At 37.3% G+C, this 17,044-nt stretch overlaps 2 protein-coding genes across 2 annotated transcripts in view; one reads left to right on the top strand and one right to left on the bottom strand.

The window, feature by feature from the left end:
• The window catches only part of LOC146469347 (leucine-rich repeat and calponin homology domain-containing protein 1-like), a 31,588-nt gene extending 22,918 nt beyond the window's left edge, over positions 1–8,670 (top strand). The window contains exons 10-20 of the mRNA XM_085123386.1: positions 429–604; positions 2,198–2,308; positions 2,500–2,542; positions 2,897–2,995; positions 3,257–3,295; positions 4,005–4,106; positions 5,700–5,754; positions 5,875–5,975; positions 6,670–6,807; positions 7,506–7,583; positions 7,709–8,670. Coding sequence (XP_084979512.1) covers positions 429–604; positions 2,198–2,308; positions 2,500–2,542; positions 2,897–2,995; positions 3,257–3,295; positions 4,005–4,106; positions 5,700–5,754; positions 5,875–5,975; positions 6,670–6,807; positions 7,506–7,583; positions 7,709–7,810 — 1,044 coding nt within the window. The 3' untranslated portion in view covers positions 7,811–8,670. The remainder of the gene's footprint in view (positions 1–428; positions 605–2,197; positions 2,309–2,499; positions 2,543–2,896; positions 2,996–3,256; positions 3,296–4,004; positions 4,107–5,699; positions 5,755–5,874; positions 5,976–6,669; positions 6,808–7,505; positions 7,584–7,708) is intronic.
• A 5,448-nt stretch (positions 8,671–14,118) lies between these two features.
• Positions 14,119–17,013, bottom strand: LOC146469346 (small ribosomal subunit protein eS25-like). Its single transcript, XM_085123415.1, has 3 exons — positions 16,939–17,013; positions 14,950–15,030; positions 14,119–14,434 (listed from the first exon to the last, which is right to left on the bottom strand). The coding sequence occupies exons 1-3, from the start codon at positions 16,939–16,941 to the stop codon at positions 14,162–14,164; spliced, it is 357 nt and encodes a 118-aa protein (XP_084979541.1). The 5' UTR covers positions 16,942–17,013; the 3' UTR covers positions 14,119–14,161.
• Positions 17,014–17,044: the final 31 nt, after the last annotated feature.

Below are 17,044 nucleotides of genomic sequence, written 5' to 3'. Positions count from 1 at the left end.
CCTCCCCTCCCCCTTCCCCTCCCCATCCTATTCCCCTCCCTCAAAGTCTGCTAATTTATCCTTGTGACAGGTCTTGTGAAGTGTGTATAAAATCCAATTTTGTGTGATGTCATGTTAACACTGTAACAAATATTTGCAAAACCTGTCATCTTTTCAATCTACACAGAGCTCCTTTTGGTTTGTTCAGTTAAATTCCAGATTGTTAAGTTTAATGCAGAACTATGTTTCTTAAAAATTGAGTGTATTTGGGACAATTTCGATGTCATGTCCAGATCACCCTTGCACTGTATTAATGCCGACCAATAGCCCAATTTCGCATGAGAGACTGGCATTGAATCTTAATCACCAGAGCCAGGCCTTGGCGAATATTAATGATTCATTTTTACTTGTTCGATTTGTCATTTCTTGGTAATTATCTTTTTGGCCAGGAATTCTTACAAATTGAAGCTGAGCAACGAAGAAAGAAGGAAGAAGAGGAGAGGCAAGTGGAGGAACGGAGAAGTGCTGCACGAAAACTACAATCACAACATGAAGAATTACAACAACAACGACAAGCAGAAGTTAGAAGGAAAATGGAAACCAAGAATGGTGTTCCAGATCAGAGGTAAGAGGATTGGTTTAACTGTTAACACTCTCTGGCTAATTGCAATGGTAATGTCATGAAAATGCAGACAAACACCATATCTGTTACACATCAGTGAATCGTTATGAAAACATTGGATATCAGTTTCAAAGTACAACTCTGGCTCCTACTGTCAGTTCATTTTGTAATTTCATTTGCCCACTAATCCTGTTTAGGGACTAAGAAGCCATGAAATACACATATACCAAGAAAAAAAGAGAACGCATGTTTTAAAAATGAATAAATGGATAATGAATACCAAGTAATTTTTCTTCCAGATCAGGGGGTAGGTCAAGCCCCCCTCCCAGAATTTTTGGAAGTTAAAAAACAATGTGCCCAAAAATATATGATTAAAACAAATTAATGTTGAATTCTGACGCTGCAAGTGCCTTTTCACTACCTGTCAGTTTCCTTCGCTAACAGGCACTCCTATCTTGTGAATGGGAAGAATCAAAATGGATTAAAATCAACCAATCTGAAGCCGTGAAAGCCGTCAAAATAAACTACTTGTCTGCTAAGACATCCGCTCATTTTAAGCAATACAAATGTCCTTAGTTTATAACAATTTGGTGTTCCCGCGCTGTCACACAAAAAAACCACACAAGTATGTCCTCAAGACTAGAGAAAAAAATATTCTCTTGCAGTCGGATTCTTACTGAAAGAGAAAGAGAAAGAAAAATTTGTCATCGTTTGTCTACGTCCTCCTTCAAATGTGAAATTGTGTTCTCGTTGCATCTTAAACTCCCAAATCAGTGTGTTTTTGAGTGACGGAGGGGGGAGGGAGTAGTTTTGTTTCACCATTTTGCTAAGCCCCCTCGGTTGTTTTAGCCTTGCTACGGGCCTGCAGATAATGGGAAATCTCAGTCAGTGGAGGCCAAAAGTTGATAAAACTACTTAGACTGGATACGACAAAAGAGTGGCGTGGGGGACAAGTGGGAAGGGTGAAAAAGAGTGATTTACGTTTAGGGTTTCCCCTTTCCAATTTACACCAGCGTGACAAACTAGTCAGTAACTTACCGATAAATATGTAAAAGAACTTTCCTTGGCACTCGCGATCGATTTTCTACTTCAAACCCGGCCAAATCATCAATACGCCGAATGTCAAAGAACGACTGTTCACAGGTTTGAGTCTTTGAGCACCTGGAAACTCCACACTGAGGTTTAAATTAATTTACTCTAATTGCTGTGTTCAAAGGGAATTAAAGACTTTCTTCCGTAGTACACACATGAAAAGAAAAACACGTTGTCCCCAGGGCAAATCAAACCCATGTCTCTCTGGATGCTAGTCGGGTGTAAAGACCATTACACCATTTAGGCAACCGCGCTGGCAAATTTTTAGAAGGTGGCTAATGAAAGCAATTTTCATGAAATGACACCCATGCACAGATTAAGAAAAGAACGGAGAAAGAAAAGAAAGAAGAGGAAAATGAAGACTACTAAGTAACACAACCTTGTGTTTTTATATTGGTTACTTTGGGGAACAATGAAAAATGATTCACACCGCACTATCAAACAAGCAACTTGAGCAGGCCCATGTTCAAAATATTCACTTTTATATAAATGTTGTGTTTACAGAAAAGAGTTGTCCTCATCATTTGGTGCTAGAGACAGAGTAAAGCCTCCCGTTCCTCCTAATCGTCCAAACTATAAAGTATTAAACCGGTCTGGCTCAGCTAAAGAACCAGGGTAAGAGAAAAGTAAAAAAGGAACACTCTGTGCTGTTGCCACTCATTAAATACTATTATTACTATTATTTGTGTTGTTTGTATCCGTTGGATTGGTTAGTCAAGAGTAATAATATTGCATTAGTTTTGGTTTAACGACACTCAATTGAAAAACTACTCTATAACTTAATCTTTTTTTTTGTTTACTTTTAGTTCCCCTCCAATGGAATCCCCAGATGTAGCTTGGAGTAGACAGGTAAAGTTACTTCAAATAATTGAGAATAGCTTTTTTGCATGTTGCCCCAGAATTCTCTAATTAATTGAAGAACTGTCACCTTTGCCACTGGCAAAAGGTTGTTGACTTTGAATAAAATTGCCTTAGAGGGTTCATTATTTATCATACCACTCAATGTATGTTCATAACACATGTACCACTCAGGCAACAAGGTACCCAAATTGCTAGAACTAATAACTCTGGTTCTATAACATAAAGTAATCAAGGTTAATTATTTTAATTGTTTCATCCACAGTTCAAATGTATTATGAATTTCACTTCTATCCTTAATTACAAGTGGTGCATTTTTACTGTATGTTAAATATTTCTGTACAGGAAGAAGAACTAAGAGCCCGGAAAAGGGAAGCACTTATGCAACAAAGCAGACGAGAAGCTCAACTATCCAGACTCAGATTCGAGGAACAAAGACTCAAGGTACCGTCCATCAGATCACATAAAAATTATTTACGCAGTCTTACCCTCCCTTGATTAAGTGGTCTTGGCATCAAAAAGCTGAAATAAATACTCCAGGATGGTGTATGGGGTGTTTACGTCATTTTATGTTGCTTAGTATATGTATGTATGGATATTACTTTATATCGCACATTCCTGTCTTACTTAAATAAGAGTACAAAAAATATAAAGTCCAGTCATTATTTCGTTTCAGCCATAAAATAAATTATTCCTTTTTTGTAGCATACTTCTAGCCTTGCCAGGGATGGATCTGGTAAAAAGGTATGTTATTCATTTCAAAATTCTTGCTTCTTTTATTTATACATCTTCTCTGATTCTCTTTGAGAGAATTAGGTTTATAATCAAAAATTATTTCCGTAGCTGATCAGACACTATATGAGGAGATGTTAGCGTTGACCTTGTCATGAGTTTGAGACAAAGAAAAACTTGGACTGGTCAGATAGCCTAACCACTGAGATAGAGTTAGACCCCTGAGCTTGAACTCTGCCATCTTTATCTCCACACAGGACACTTTCAGCAATGCACACACCCCCATGCCCCCCCCCCCCCCCCAAAAAAAAAAAAAGAAAAGTTGACCCCTTGCTAACTTTCCTGCAAGATAAACCTGTCCCCTTTGGTTTCTGTAAATGACTGTTGAGAAAATGCAGTGAACTTGGAATAGATGATTTGAGGACAATTACGGGTCAAATTCTTAGTTTACTGTACAGAAAAATCATTACTATGCTTTTAGCTGAGAGATTTGGTGACCTGTACAAGAGGCAAGGAGATTTTTCTATATCTGGGAGACTCCAAGATAATCCAGGACAGTTGGCATGTATGATTGACTTTCAACATTTCTGATCTCAGCAGTGTGCAGGATGTGTGCTGCACGTGAACCTAGGAAATGACCTAGCATATGCCAAAAGTCTCCCCAATCTTAAAAGTTACCTTTCTTTCTCATCACTAAACAGGAATGTTCATTTTTTTGCAGCGATTTGTTGGTACAGGTGGTACAGGTGGTACAGCTGTTTCTTATGACAGCAGTGAGTCATCTCAACCTGGTGTACCTTCACAAGACAAGGAGGAGTGGGAGGTGGGTAAAAACTCCGAACTTGAAGGCTAAAAACCAAAGGCCTGTGTTTCCTGACTGTCCGAGATGGTATCATTACTGGATTCAAGTATCGGCAACTATCAGCGATGACAAAAATAAAGACGCTAGGAAAAAGTTTGCCATCTTGAATTTTTGAGGTTTTGAGAAGCTTGGTACCGATATATGTGGCTAATGCCCCCGGACAGCCAACTTTTATGTTTAATATGTCGGGCATGATCACTTTCCATTGTAGAAATCAAGGGCGTGTGAGGAAAATAGAAACGCTCTCGATTTTCTGGATTTATCAACCATCCCAGATAATTAACAATTATTCCACGAGCGTGCGTTGGATATGAGATGATAGATAACCAACGAGGCATGTAGCGCAGAGTTGGCTATAATCATCTCATATCCAACAAGCGTGAATGGAATAATTGTTTTATTAAAAACAATCAAGAAATATTGCTAAATCTTGCTGATTTCGCTTTGCAAGAAAAGCCAGAAGTCAACTTAATGGCCACCATTTCTCGGGCATGGTATAATGGCTCATATACCATGGCCACTAAGCCAATCAAATCCCTGGAATTGCATTATACAATGATTCAGTTTTTAATAATTGACAATATCTGTGATTTTGTGTTTAGATAACTCAGGTAAATCTGGGATGGTGACAAAGTAGCAAAATCTCCAATCATCTGAGATTTTCCCAACATATGTAAACCAGGCTAAATGGTTATGGTTTTCACTGCTGTTGTTGTATCAGACATCTTAGAAATCAAATTCAAAGAAGCTTAGCAGGTCAAACAGGTCAAAAGATTATGCTCGTAATTATGCTGTGATTAGTGGATTTTGATCCAATTAATTTGTTTCTGTATTTTATAATAATAACAATAATAATAATAATAATAATAATAATAATAATAATAATAATAATAATAGTAATGATAATAATAATAATAATAACAATAATAATAATAATAATAATAATAATCTTTATACAGGAAGCCTACATCATGAAAGTGACATTTAGTTGGGCCCTGTAGATTGAGAAAAAAATTACATAATGCTTTTAAAAATTACAAATATTTTAAAAATAGAAAAGACAAAGACAGCAAATAAGGAATAAAAATTAGGAATTAGAATTAAAAACTAGCTAAAAACATGCTTTTTGATACGTTGCTTAAAAATTAAAAGTGTACAGTCAAGTGGTTGTCATCCTTATAATTATGGTTAAGAGCAGTAAAAAATGCAATCATTTGGCAGGTTTTTGAAGTCCATAATGTGCATGCTTTTTGGGGGCAGGGGTGGCACAGTGGAAAGAGCACTCACCTCCCACCAATGTGGCCTGGTTAACTTCATGGTTCATGGTTGTTGGTTCTTGTCCCTGTTTTTGGCTTTTTATCCGGTTTCTCTGGTTTTCCTCCCTCCACAAAAACCAACATTTTCAACTTTGAATTTGACTCTTCAGAGCTACCCTAATGAAACTTGAGTTAGCTTGGTTCTAACCTGGCTAAATATTGTTATTTTATTGAAAGGCGCTGTTAACGTTACAACCTTGACTATATCTTGTGGTTTTGTTTGTGTGTTTGTTCACAGGAATTAGTATTCTCGAACATTCAGACGAGAAAACCAGCAGGACACGTTCGTTCGTGTGAGTATTTCTGTGTGTTGAAGTGTTTGGTTACACCTCCTTGCCTTGTAAAAACCAGCATTCTTCAGCATGTGTGATAGCGTTTTCTTAACTGAACATGTTATTTTGTTTACTTTTTAGTGCCAGCATCCTTCAAAGATACAGCAAATCCAAATTTCACAATCAAGCGGATGTATGACAGTGCTAGGGAAGAATTTGAACAACTTGAAAGACTCAGAGAGGTCTGTTGTGTACTTGTGAAAAATGTAGAAAACGTAAGCACAGGTGTAAGTCGTATCAATTAAAAATGGAGGGTTTCTAGTCTTGGCATGTTTTTGGCCATTGCGTTAGTGACACCAGAAAATTAAAGATGCTCAAAACAACTTTGAATTCCAATTCATGGCTCAGGCAAGAAGCAAGATTTGAATTGTTATAATGTAACGTAACCCAACTGACAAACAGTAAGCCATCAGATGTGAGTTTCTGCCACCAAAAAGGTGCAGCAAATGTTAGCAAGAAATAGTAGTTACCACTTCCTGCGAACAGTTTTTAAAAACTGACTGTTGTTTTGGTATTTGCACATGCCAACTTGATTTTGCCAGGTGAACACAACTTTGCAAACATTGTTTTCTTTGTTGTGTGAAGCCGCCTTAAAAGGAAAACATTATTTCTTGCTGTTTTTAGTGTCAATTCTCAGGGTTCTCATTAGAAGGTGGGACCCGGGTACCGGTACCAGGATACACAAGAGTCAGTACCTGCCTACTTTCAAACTGAACATAAAGAAATTCACTTCAAGTGTAATTTTCTGCCCACCTACTCTCCTGTAGGTGCCCCCTACTTCAAAACTTAATGAAACCCCTGAATTCTTGCTTTACAAATTAAAAAAAAAAAAAAAAAACAGAAGTAAGAAAACGTGTTCTGTTGTTCCTCACACAGGGTATTGAGAGTCGCCTTAAGGTGACTTTGCCAGATGATCTACCAGCATCCCTTGCTGACGGTGTGGTTTTGTGCCACCTAATTAATCACATCAGAAAAGGAATGATTCCCAGTATTCACATTCCATCAGCTGGAGTGGTAAGCGTTCACCTTTTTATGGGTTAAGAAGTCTGTCAAATCCAATGTATTGTACGGGGGCTGAAACCTGAGTTTCTATAGCGTGAATGGATGAGATGCCAGACCGCATTGATGAGCAGGCCCCTGTTGTTCAAAGAGTGGATAACTCTATCCAGTGGATAAATCACTATCCTGCGGATAAAATGTACTCCAACCAATACATTTTATGTGCTGGATAGTGACTTATCCGTTGGATAAAGTTGTCCACTCTTTAAACAACTGGTGCCAGAAGGTTGCAGGTTTGAGCCACGATCGGACCACTCTGTGACGAACTATGCATGCAGGCATGCATGCATGTTTTATATTGTTAGTAACGTATTACTTAATTAGTTGTCATAGTATTAGTTATTTGTCAACATGCACATGCAAATGTTCACTGCTTGTATAATATATCCAAGTAATATGTGCAGTTGGTTTCCTGTTGAGCTTGATCGGTGACTGTTGGCAGTACGTTTGCTGTTTTATCAAACCTGTCGTTATACACTCTATGGTCTTAAAACAACTGGTAAGATCATGCCAGCTGTGATTAACACAGCCCCACAAGCTTCTAGTTTTAAATATAACCGTATATGAATAAATTTACCTTACTTTTTACTTTTTTTTACATACATGTAAAGTGCATGTATGAGTGTTAATTGTTATCGGGTTTTACCTTGCAGCCCAAATTAACGATGCCAAAATGTCAGAAAAATGTGGATTATTTTCTCGAAGCTTGCAGAAAGCTTGGTGTTGACAGGGTATGTAAAAACAAATACATAGACTCTTCACTTAAAGCTTTATTCCCAGTGAATTACAGAAGTAGTTTATAAATGATATTATTTAATGTTAAATAAGTTGTATTGAAGTAATGCTTTATTTGTAGGATAAACTTTGTACGCCCTCTGACATTCTTGAGGAGAAAAGTCCATTACGAGTTTGTCTGACAGTAGAATCATTGTTGGAACATGCTGATGGAGGAGTCTAGGAATACTAAGTATGCGTTAAATAACTGTAAGACAAAAATTATTTGTGCTGATTCCAAGTTGTTACTAGCAAGAGAAGACCAGAGCTTCTTGTTTAGATGGCAGGAAAATGATGTATTTAAAAGCATTCAAAAGGAAATTTAATCTCTTAGGTCCTGCTGAAAACAAAGGAATGAAACTTTTTCACTGATAATGTACAAAGAACAGCATAATTATAGACCATTAACTAATTGTCCATGTCAAAATTTCCTGATACCCTCTGAAGTGCAGGGATGGTGTCATTATTTTTAGCATCACTTGAAAAATCCAAGCGAAAGATTTGTATTGGTTGAAACACTGAGGTCCATTTTCGTTAAAAAATGAATTGAGCAATGAAATTTTTAATGTGTGTAAGTAGAGATGGCAAGGATGAAAACTGATTACAACTTGAAAAAAAATTGGTCAGTTTCGTGTCAGGTTGCCTTGTGTCCTCGGTAAAAACACTTAAAACCGAATGACAATATTTTATACAAAAAAATTGTTGTAAACTGAAGAAAACTGTTTTGTGTTGTTAGTAAAGAAGGAAAGTTTTTCTTTCTTTCTGTCAGGCCTGTGTTTATTAAAGTGAGATCAAGGAAACGTTTATGATTGAACAGCTGGGAATGTAAACTGTTATCAGCAGATTTTGCAAAGAAACCATTATCAGACAATACTTTTCTTATTACTTTTGTGACCTTTTTGTATAAATTTGGAGAATTTTTTTTCATGAAACAAAAAACAAACAACTCGACTGTTATTCACCCAACACTGGCTTCTTACTATTTTCATTTAATATTAGGAACACTCTAATTTAAGCTGATAATAAATGTTATTGTTCATGACATGCAATTGGTTCTAGTTCATTTAGATCAGCATATGTCACTGTACAGTGACATAGGCTATCCAAGGTAGATAAACTATAACTGGGGGTGCTTACCATTTATGCAAACCACCCCTGATGAAAATTTTCAGCATGAATACGAAATGATTTAGCTTGTCTTAACAGAAGATGGATAACATGCAAAATGTATGAACATCAGCTGTAAATCCCAAAAGGACTAAAACAAAATGCACCACTTTGACCAGAAGCCGACAATTTCAGAAGTACTCCAAATGGAATGATGCATACCATTTGATTTTCCAACTGGAATTTCTCGGGTTTTCCATGTAAATGGTAAACACCCATGGTTTACCATGGTCAGGGAAAAGTCAGCAGTACGAATATCTCACCCCCAAATTTCACTAAGATGCTGATTTTTGGCAAGTAGGCATTTTTCATCATGCTCATTCAAAACATCTCAACAAATCCCATAATTTCGGAAGTTAAGTTTTTCTGACGTCATCACTTTAGTATTGTATGCCAGGGAATTTTGCTTCGATCAGGAAAATTCTGAATTCTACCTTGAAATCAGTGAAACGTCAGGAACTTTTAGCTTTGGCTTGCCACTATAGGTTTGCGAAAGAGCTGCCTTGTTGGCAACTGTAACGACATCTCAAAAATATTTACGAAGATTTTGAGTTTTGTTATTTCATTGATTGCTTTATTGCCAAACGATTTGTCGTGGATATTTGGCGGTTAAAATTGGCTAAAATTGGTTTGTGGTCAGTGAAACGTCAGCCAATTTTTTTCCTGATGGATGGCAACCACTTGAATAATCAGCTGTCATTTAGTACTTTTGAGTTGGCATGATTTTATAATCACATGAAGAACACTACAGATTGTGTTGATAAATGGTTGGCAAGGTTTATGGATCTCAGGGTGTTTATAGGATAAGTAGACTTTTGTGAGCGTGTACTTTGATTGGTTAAGAACAATGGTTCCATTAACTCTATGGAAGCATGTGTGGTGAATGTTTCATGGATTGTTATTTTTAAGAAAGAAATAGAAAATAATTATTTCATCCATTTTTCTATAGAATTTAATAGAAACATTCATAGGTGGAGCACCCGCACTGCTTATGTTTCCTCAACATTTTCTCAAAATTTATTTTTGTTAGAATTTTCAAGCAGTTTTCCTTGCTTCCACAGATCTCTCATCTGAAAGGGACTGTAAAATTATGCAAATTTAAAAAGAGAATGAAAAGTAATAGACCCTTCTTCAAAATGGTGGCAACAAATTTGAATGAGTTAGAATTGAACTGAATGAAAAACTATTACCAGCACCGGAAAGAGCACCTTTACTTTAGTAACCTTGCAAAGTTTCAGCGTATTAGGTGTTATATCAGCTTAAGAAATGTAAGATGAAATTTGACAAATTTACAGACATTTGTATGACTGGGGGTATACGTCATACACCCAGTCATACAAACGTCTGTAAATTTTTCATTTTTCAACTTACATTTTCTCAGCTGATATTACACCTGATATGCTAAAGTAAAAGTATTACTAAAGTAAAAGTGCTCTTTCTAGTGTTAGTATACGTTTTCAAATTTTAACTTATTTGATTTTTCGGCCATCATTTTGGAGAAGGGTCTGTTCCTTCCTTCCTCGTCCTATTTTTCTTGTTTCGTCGCTTACTAGATCGTTACAATACTTGGACAAGACTAGTTGAGTAAACTGCAAATTGCGCACGTGTAAGCTCTTCCTTGACTAAAGAGAATTATGCCCTCGAAGTTTCACGGTTGAACAATCTTTCATCCTTGGGCTGTTTACTCTTCGGTATGTCCAGCTGCCTGAAGGGGTTTACTAAATAACGGGAAACGCACTCAGGTGCTTATTAGAAATCTTGAACTCCTCCAAGCTGAAGGTTTTGTTAGTGGTCTCAAAATAGCAGGTTGTATATACCTCTATGATCTGTCTTTTATTATTATTATAATTTTTTTTTTTCAGTACAGAGAAAAGAAACATTGCTACAGTTTGTGATGATAGTGATAAAATACTGAAATATAATCTTGTACACTTGCTGACAGTAGATTAAATTCAAATACCGACCAATTTACCAAATAATTTCCTTTTTTTTGGGGGGGGGGGGACATTCAACAAATGTACTTTCTGATAAATTAAATGTATTCTAAAATATGTATGCAAAATAATTATTGAAAAACAGCTTCCCCTGCAAATCTTTTGACCGCTTGTCAACCGACCGTTTACCGACAGGTTTAGGGGGGAGCTGTTCTTCAATTTTTCTGAAAGAGAGTCAAGTGGTTGAACACAACCCATAAAACAAAATGAAACAATCATTGATAAAATTCAAGGGTAAACGAATAGTGTCAGTAGTTTGACATTGTCCACTGTCAGTTTCATGGGTTATAGAAAACTACTCTCATGCTACACTACGTAAGTTGTTGTGGCAATTCTGTTTAGGATACTCTTGTTAATATTTTTTAAAATTTTGCAAATTCAACCTACAACAAAAACAATAAAGTTATATTTAGTCCCTTTAAGAAACTTGACTTCGTGTTTATTTTGTCCTACCATTCGTTTTGACCTCAGTATTGGTCCTAGTCGGCATTTGGTTTTGCGTTGGTATGTATGTTTGTGTCTAACGCTATGTGGCACCAATCAGATTGAGGTAGTTTACGCCGGGAGGGTACTTTTTGACAACCAATGAACAGCGTGTTTCTAACGATGATTGATTAAGTTGAAGGTCGACGAAGGTCAAAGTTAATTAGGGAAGTGTGACCTTTGCTCGTACATTTGTTGGAATTGATCTTGGCGCTCAGCCCTATGACTGGCACGTGAACTTTAAATAACTCGGCGTAATGGTGCACGTACCAAGGTCTGGATTATGAGGAAAATTGGTTCGAAATGGTGTTCCGTGACAAACTTTAATGTGGTGCTCCTGAAACATTGTTGATCGTTGTGTCTGGAGACAGAAAGTTCAGTGTCGTTTTCTGCATAAAACGTAATCAAATTTACTCCACTTTTGATCAACAAACCTAAAAGAAATTTGGTGTGTACTTGTAACTAGCACGTGGATTTTATAACCATGAAGGACCAAGAAGGGTGCACTGAACACTTTGTTCGGTCACACGTTTTTTTTATAAAACATGGACTATGGAGGAAAATTGCCGGCAACTCATATTAACGTGGAAACTTAGTGTTGAGACAAAAAATAGGCCATTTCCGAGTTGCTGTGGACCTCATTATGAAAGTGAAGCTAAGTGCAAAAGCTCTTCAAATGAAAATTAGTTTTGTTTGCATATGAATGAGAACTGATTTTCGTATTAAAAATTTTGCACGTAGCCTCGCTTTCATAATGAGATTCAAAGCAACCTCGAAAATGGCGTATTGAATTTGTTGTGTCCACGTGACTGGCGCAATGGATAAGTTCAACGGTACATTGATGGGCGGACTGAGAATACTTGCTTGCAATCGGTAAACGTGGTGGAAACAATATTGGAAAGACAGATTATGTGATTGCCGTTCGTTGTCAAGAGTGTCCAGGATCTTAGTACGATCACTACTCTTCCAAGATAGGTATATTAACCACTGGAATAATAAAACGTATTTTGTGTGACACTCCTATGAATGTTCCCATGTAATCTCTGACGATTGCTCACGAGGGTAATTCTAAGCGATGCGATGTAAACCAACCTAAAATTCCATCTGCAATTTACGTAGCACTTCTCTCATTTCACTACTTTTCAATGCTATTGATGACAGCAATTACCCTTCAAAAAGATTTCGATTTAGAGCATTTTTGTATTGAAAGACAAGCAAGACTTTGTGAAAGAACAAGTCTAAACACTAAGTGCTTGTCTGTTAGACTTTCTACAAGTCATGGTCCTTTCCTTCGTCGTTTCTCGACTGGTGAGTAAGTCTAAGTGTTTTTCACGGTAATTGCTCATAATCCACCTGGGATAAAATTGCGCTTTAAAAATAACCCCGGTAAGCTCAAAAACTTCAACATAGGTCATGCACGCTTTGCGTGCCTTTGTTAATATTTCTCATAGCCACATCTCTGACAGTCACATTTTAAGCCATAGAAACAGATCGGATCCGAGTTATTTATGATTTTAACCCTTCAGTATAGACACTCAACCTCTTCTCCATCCTTGGAGATTCAGGATGGAAGGAACGTTTCCCAGGCAAAGTTGGGGCAGGTGAATGCACAGGTAATCTCGTACCCAGATCTCACCGCAGGTTTGGAAATGTGGAAATCTGACCGTGGGAGAACTGGGTACGAGATTAATGTACTGGTAGCCCAAGCTCTACAATTTGCGTTAACTTAAACACCAGCATCACTTGATTTGAGCATCAAGATAACCATTGTGTAATAATGAAATTATATGGAGAGAAAAAATATCGTTTTTGAAGGCACAATTAGAAACGATTTTTCAATAAAAAGTTGTCACCTTAACTCTATTGAAGTTCCTTTTTACATAGGATGTACCTTAAGGACAGTGCCTACTTTTGTTACGGCACATACGCTCTGCGCATTTCGAGATACTCGGTTTTCCTATGTATGGGTGGTTCCTTCTCACACGGGGATATTTTTGCGTGGTTTTAAATTATGTAGAGTAAGCAGAACTTAGCAAGTGCTCTTGGTATCCAAAAAGAGAAGCGGGGGTAACCATGAATTTTTCGGAGATAATAAAGTTTAAATTTGAAAAAAAAAAACGCTATACATTGCTTTGTATTTTACTGCTTTTTAGAATTTTATTGCTTAATTATCTCTAAAAAATGTGGTTACACCCAATTTCCTTTTTGGATTTCAATAGCCCTTGCTAAGATCTCCCTTCCCTACATAGTCATAAACCAAACAAAAATACTTCATTAGTAGGCACCGTCCTTAACAAAGAAGGGCGTTGTAAATCTACCCCACCCACCCCCCCCCCCCCCCACCCGAGTATCTTTCTCTGTTGATGTTTCTCTTTCCTTGGCTCAAGAGACCTTGTAAGCTTAGCCTTATTCTCAGACAGTCCAAGGTCACTTGCTTACCACCCCTTCCTTACTTTTGGAGTCAAAATAATGCAAGGGACAAAGGACCATCTGACAGTAACCCTACTTGTAGCCTGGCCTGAAAAAGACTACTGTATGATATGTTTGCAAATAGATTACTAAGGATGTTACACTTCTTATTTCTGGCTACTATGAGCATTTGAGTCAATGAACCTTGCAGCTCGTAGAAAAGGGATACAGTTGTATTCACAGGCTAGTTGAGTAATCAATACTCAAGTTTGTCTTGACTGTGAATTTACAAGATGCAAGTTTAGAAGATGGGACAAAGGTTGGACAAACAGCATGTTGGTCAAAGACGTATACTGGAAGTTCTTGTCTTTTAAAATAGCCAACCCACTTTGTTCCCTGAGATAAACAACAAAAAAACATCCCATAAAAATGAGGCAGATTTTCAATATCAAATATCATTTATTTACTCCACATTATTCACTTTACTGGGCAGGTTCTTGCCCTTCACTGCCTTTTGTGGCCCTCGTGTAAATTAGCTGGGAGTGGTGTTTTGACACCTCTTTAATGAGACCCTTGGAGAGAAGTTCCTCTAGTCCACGGCGTGCCAGGGAGCCTCGGATCTTCAGTCTTTCAGACACAACAGAGGGAGTGATGAGGCGGTAACTGGGGACCTCCTTGTAGAGCTTGTCGTAAGTGGCTTTGTCAAAGAGAACCAAGTTGTTAAGCTTGTCCCTGACTTTTCCTTTGGACCACTTCTGCAGTTTTCAAAATAAATGTGAACTGTTAGTTTCATTACACATTCTTTGTTTTCATCTCAACATTTGAATGATAAGGAGACTCTATAAATTCTTAATTTTTTGATGGCCACCAACTTAATCAGAAAATGCCAAAGTACCATTCTGACAGCTATTCAACTGTCAAAGAGGCGGTATAATTATGGTAAACTTGAGGCATTAAGACTAGCAATTTTTCTGCAAGCCTGAGCCAAGCAAAATCAATGAAGATTTCTGAGACCGAAATTTTGATAAAATCTTTCAAACAAAATCAAGCTGGCCTTCCCAAGGGCAGCTTGCTATTATAGACACCATATTATTACAGACAAGGTTCAAACAGATTACTGACAGCAATAGTTCCAAGAACATCATGGTTGCAAAGCTGAAAGGTGCCCTTAAAAAAACAGCAAGTTAGGGTTTTATATGAAGTATAACCTAATTAGCTGAGACCTCATGCCACAGGAAAAAAAGTTGTGGGGCATTAAAAAATACAAGACCTTTTTCTTGGCTTTTCCGCCAGAACTGGACGGCTTGTCCTTAGGTTTTGAAGAAGACTGCTTTGTATCCTTCTTGGGTGGCTGTTGTATAAAATAAAACAATAAAAATACTCTTCTTCAACAAAACAGCACCAACAAACAAAAAGCTGCAAGAAAGTTAATCCATCATTCTACAAACTAAGCAATAGTACATTGTACAATAGGCCATTTCTGAGTTGCTTTGAACCTCACTACGAAAGAGAGGCTAAGGGCAAAGCTTTTATGTGAAAATTAGTTTTGTTTGCATATGAATGAAAACTAATTTTCCAAATAAAAACTATGTACAAAGCCTCGATTTCAAAAAGAGGTTCAAAGCAAGTCACAAATGGCCTATTCCATCACACTCACTCACTCACTCATCCTCATCACCCCTGAGGCATAAGGCTGCACAATTTCATCACAACTAGTCACTAATGAGCCCAGTAGACAAGTTAGACAGTAAAACTAGTTGGGCAACAAGCCTACAATAGAAGTTCTTTTGTGTAAATCACACCTACAATTTGCTTACAATTGCTGTGCAAAACATGTAACCCGCCACCACAATGGCAGGCACACATCTTCTACCATGCTAAATCAGGGACCATTGTCAAAAGTAGCTGGCTGCCAGAGAAAATAATCACTGCCTCCTTTGCTAAACTGTATCTCAGCTAGCTATTCTGTTTAGCATTTCTTTGTATAGAGAATCGGTTACTTTCAAAAAGCAGCCAGCTACTTCAGAATTTATGAAAACCCTGTTGAAAAATGAGCTGTTTAGGATTTTTTTCACGACATCAAAAGTGGACACTTTGTTACAAAAGGTGCACATGATAGTAAATATTATAAGAAAAAAATCTCAACATCTAAATTGACCCAACATGTAAGTACTACATGTGACAGGAACTTTCAATGTCATTTCCAATTTTCAGCTTACTATCCTTTTTTATGAAAAAATGGCCCTATTATTTGAAAAAAAAATCCCGAATAATGTGTGGGTCCCTAGTCTATTAACTTAACTCAGCTACTCATCAGCTGACTCATTGCTTTGTAGAATGTGCCAAGTGTATATGTAACTCAGCTGCTTTTCAGCCGACTTGGTGGCTTAGTGGCTTACACAAGGTATTTATTTTAATGGCTTGGTAGCTCTTCAGTCAATCTAGTGGCTTACAGAACCAACAAGGTATACGTTTTGGTGGCTTGGCTGCTCTGTGGCTTGTCAGTCAACTTTAATAATGCTTTACAGAATGATCAATGCAAGGTAAGCGTGTTATTGGATTGGCGGCTCCCCAGCTTGTCAGTTGACTTAGAGGATCACAGAGCGAGTCAAGGTATAATTATGTTTGATTGACTGAACAGTTCACCAGTGCATGAGGAACTGCCAAGCCAGCTAAGGAGTATTCTTGTAAATAAAGTGGCCATCCATTCTGTAGTTTTAGCCCAAATAAAAGTTACTTAGCAGTGCAGTACTCTGGCTGGGTGTTGTTTATTTATATGCTGTACAAGGCTGTTCTAACGTGACATTTGTGAATGAAATATACAGTGTAACCATTCAGATGAAAGTTACAGAGTAGTATTTTCCTGTGGTAAGCTATGTTTATCAAGGTGAACAAGACTTGTGAATCTGAATGAAACAAACAATCTTACAGAGCAGTACTTTCCTTTGGTGCTGTTTGTTTCTAGGGATTTAATAAAACTAACAAAAAAGTAGGATTTTTTCTTCTTCTTTCGAATTTGGACATTGTTGAGAACGAAAAGGAAAAGGTTAAAATTTTAATACTATGTTACAACTTCGATCAGTCCATTTGCTATGAGTTTGTTCCACGTCTAAAATCCGACTTTCCAGTAGAAAGAAGCGCTTTAGAATGGACCACCCTTTCAAACAAATCCTAATATTGAATTATGAGTCATTTACCGGTGTCTTACTTTACGCATATGGCCTAGAAAACTACAAAACTAACGGACACGTTCACCCACCATGATCTCGAGTCACCGCAAAACTTGAAGAGAAAGAACCACACATGTGAGACACTGAAATGACCAGAGGGGCATCAATGTATTGTCTGGATTACCAATAAGACAA

This window comes from Pavona decussata, unplaced genomic scaffold, assembly GCF_977016875.1.
Source record: "Pavona decussata unplaced genomic scaffold, jaPavDecu1.1 SCAFFOLD_124, whole genome shotgun sequence".
Lineage (NCBI taxonomy): Eukaryota > Metazoa > Cnidaria > Anthozoa > Scleractinia > Agariciidae > Pavona > Pavona decussata.
Note: the sequence above shows the minus strand (reverse complement) of the source record. Positions and strands in the feature narration are given on the sequence as shown.

Coding starts and splice junctions, on each gene's coding strand:
- LOC146469346 (XM_085123415.1), bottom strand. Junction 14,435..14,949: donor GCGGAAAAGCCAAGAAAAAG/GTCTTGTATTTT, acceptor TGAAAACTGCAG/AAGTGGTCCAAAGGAAAAGT.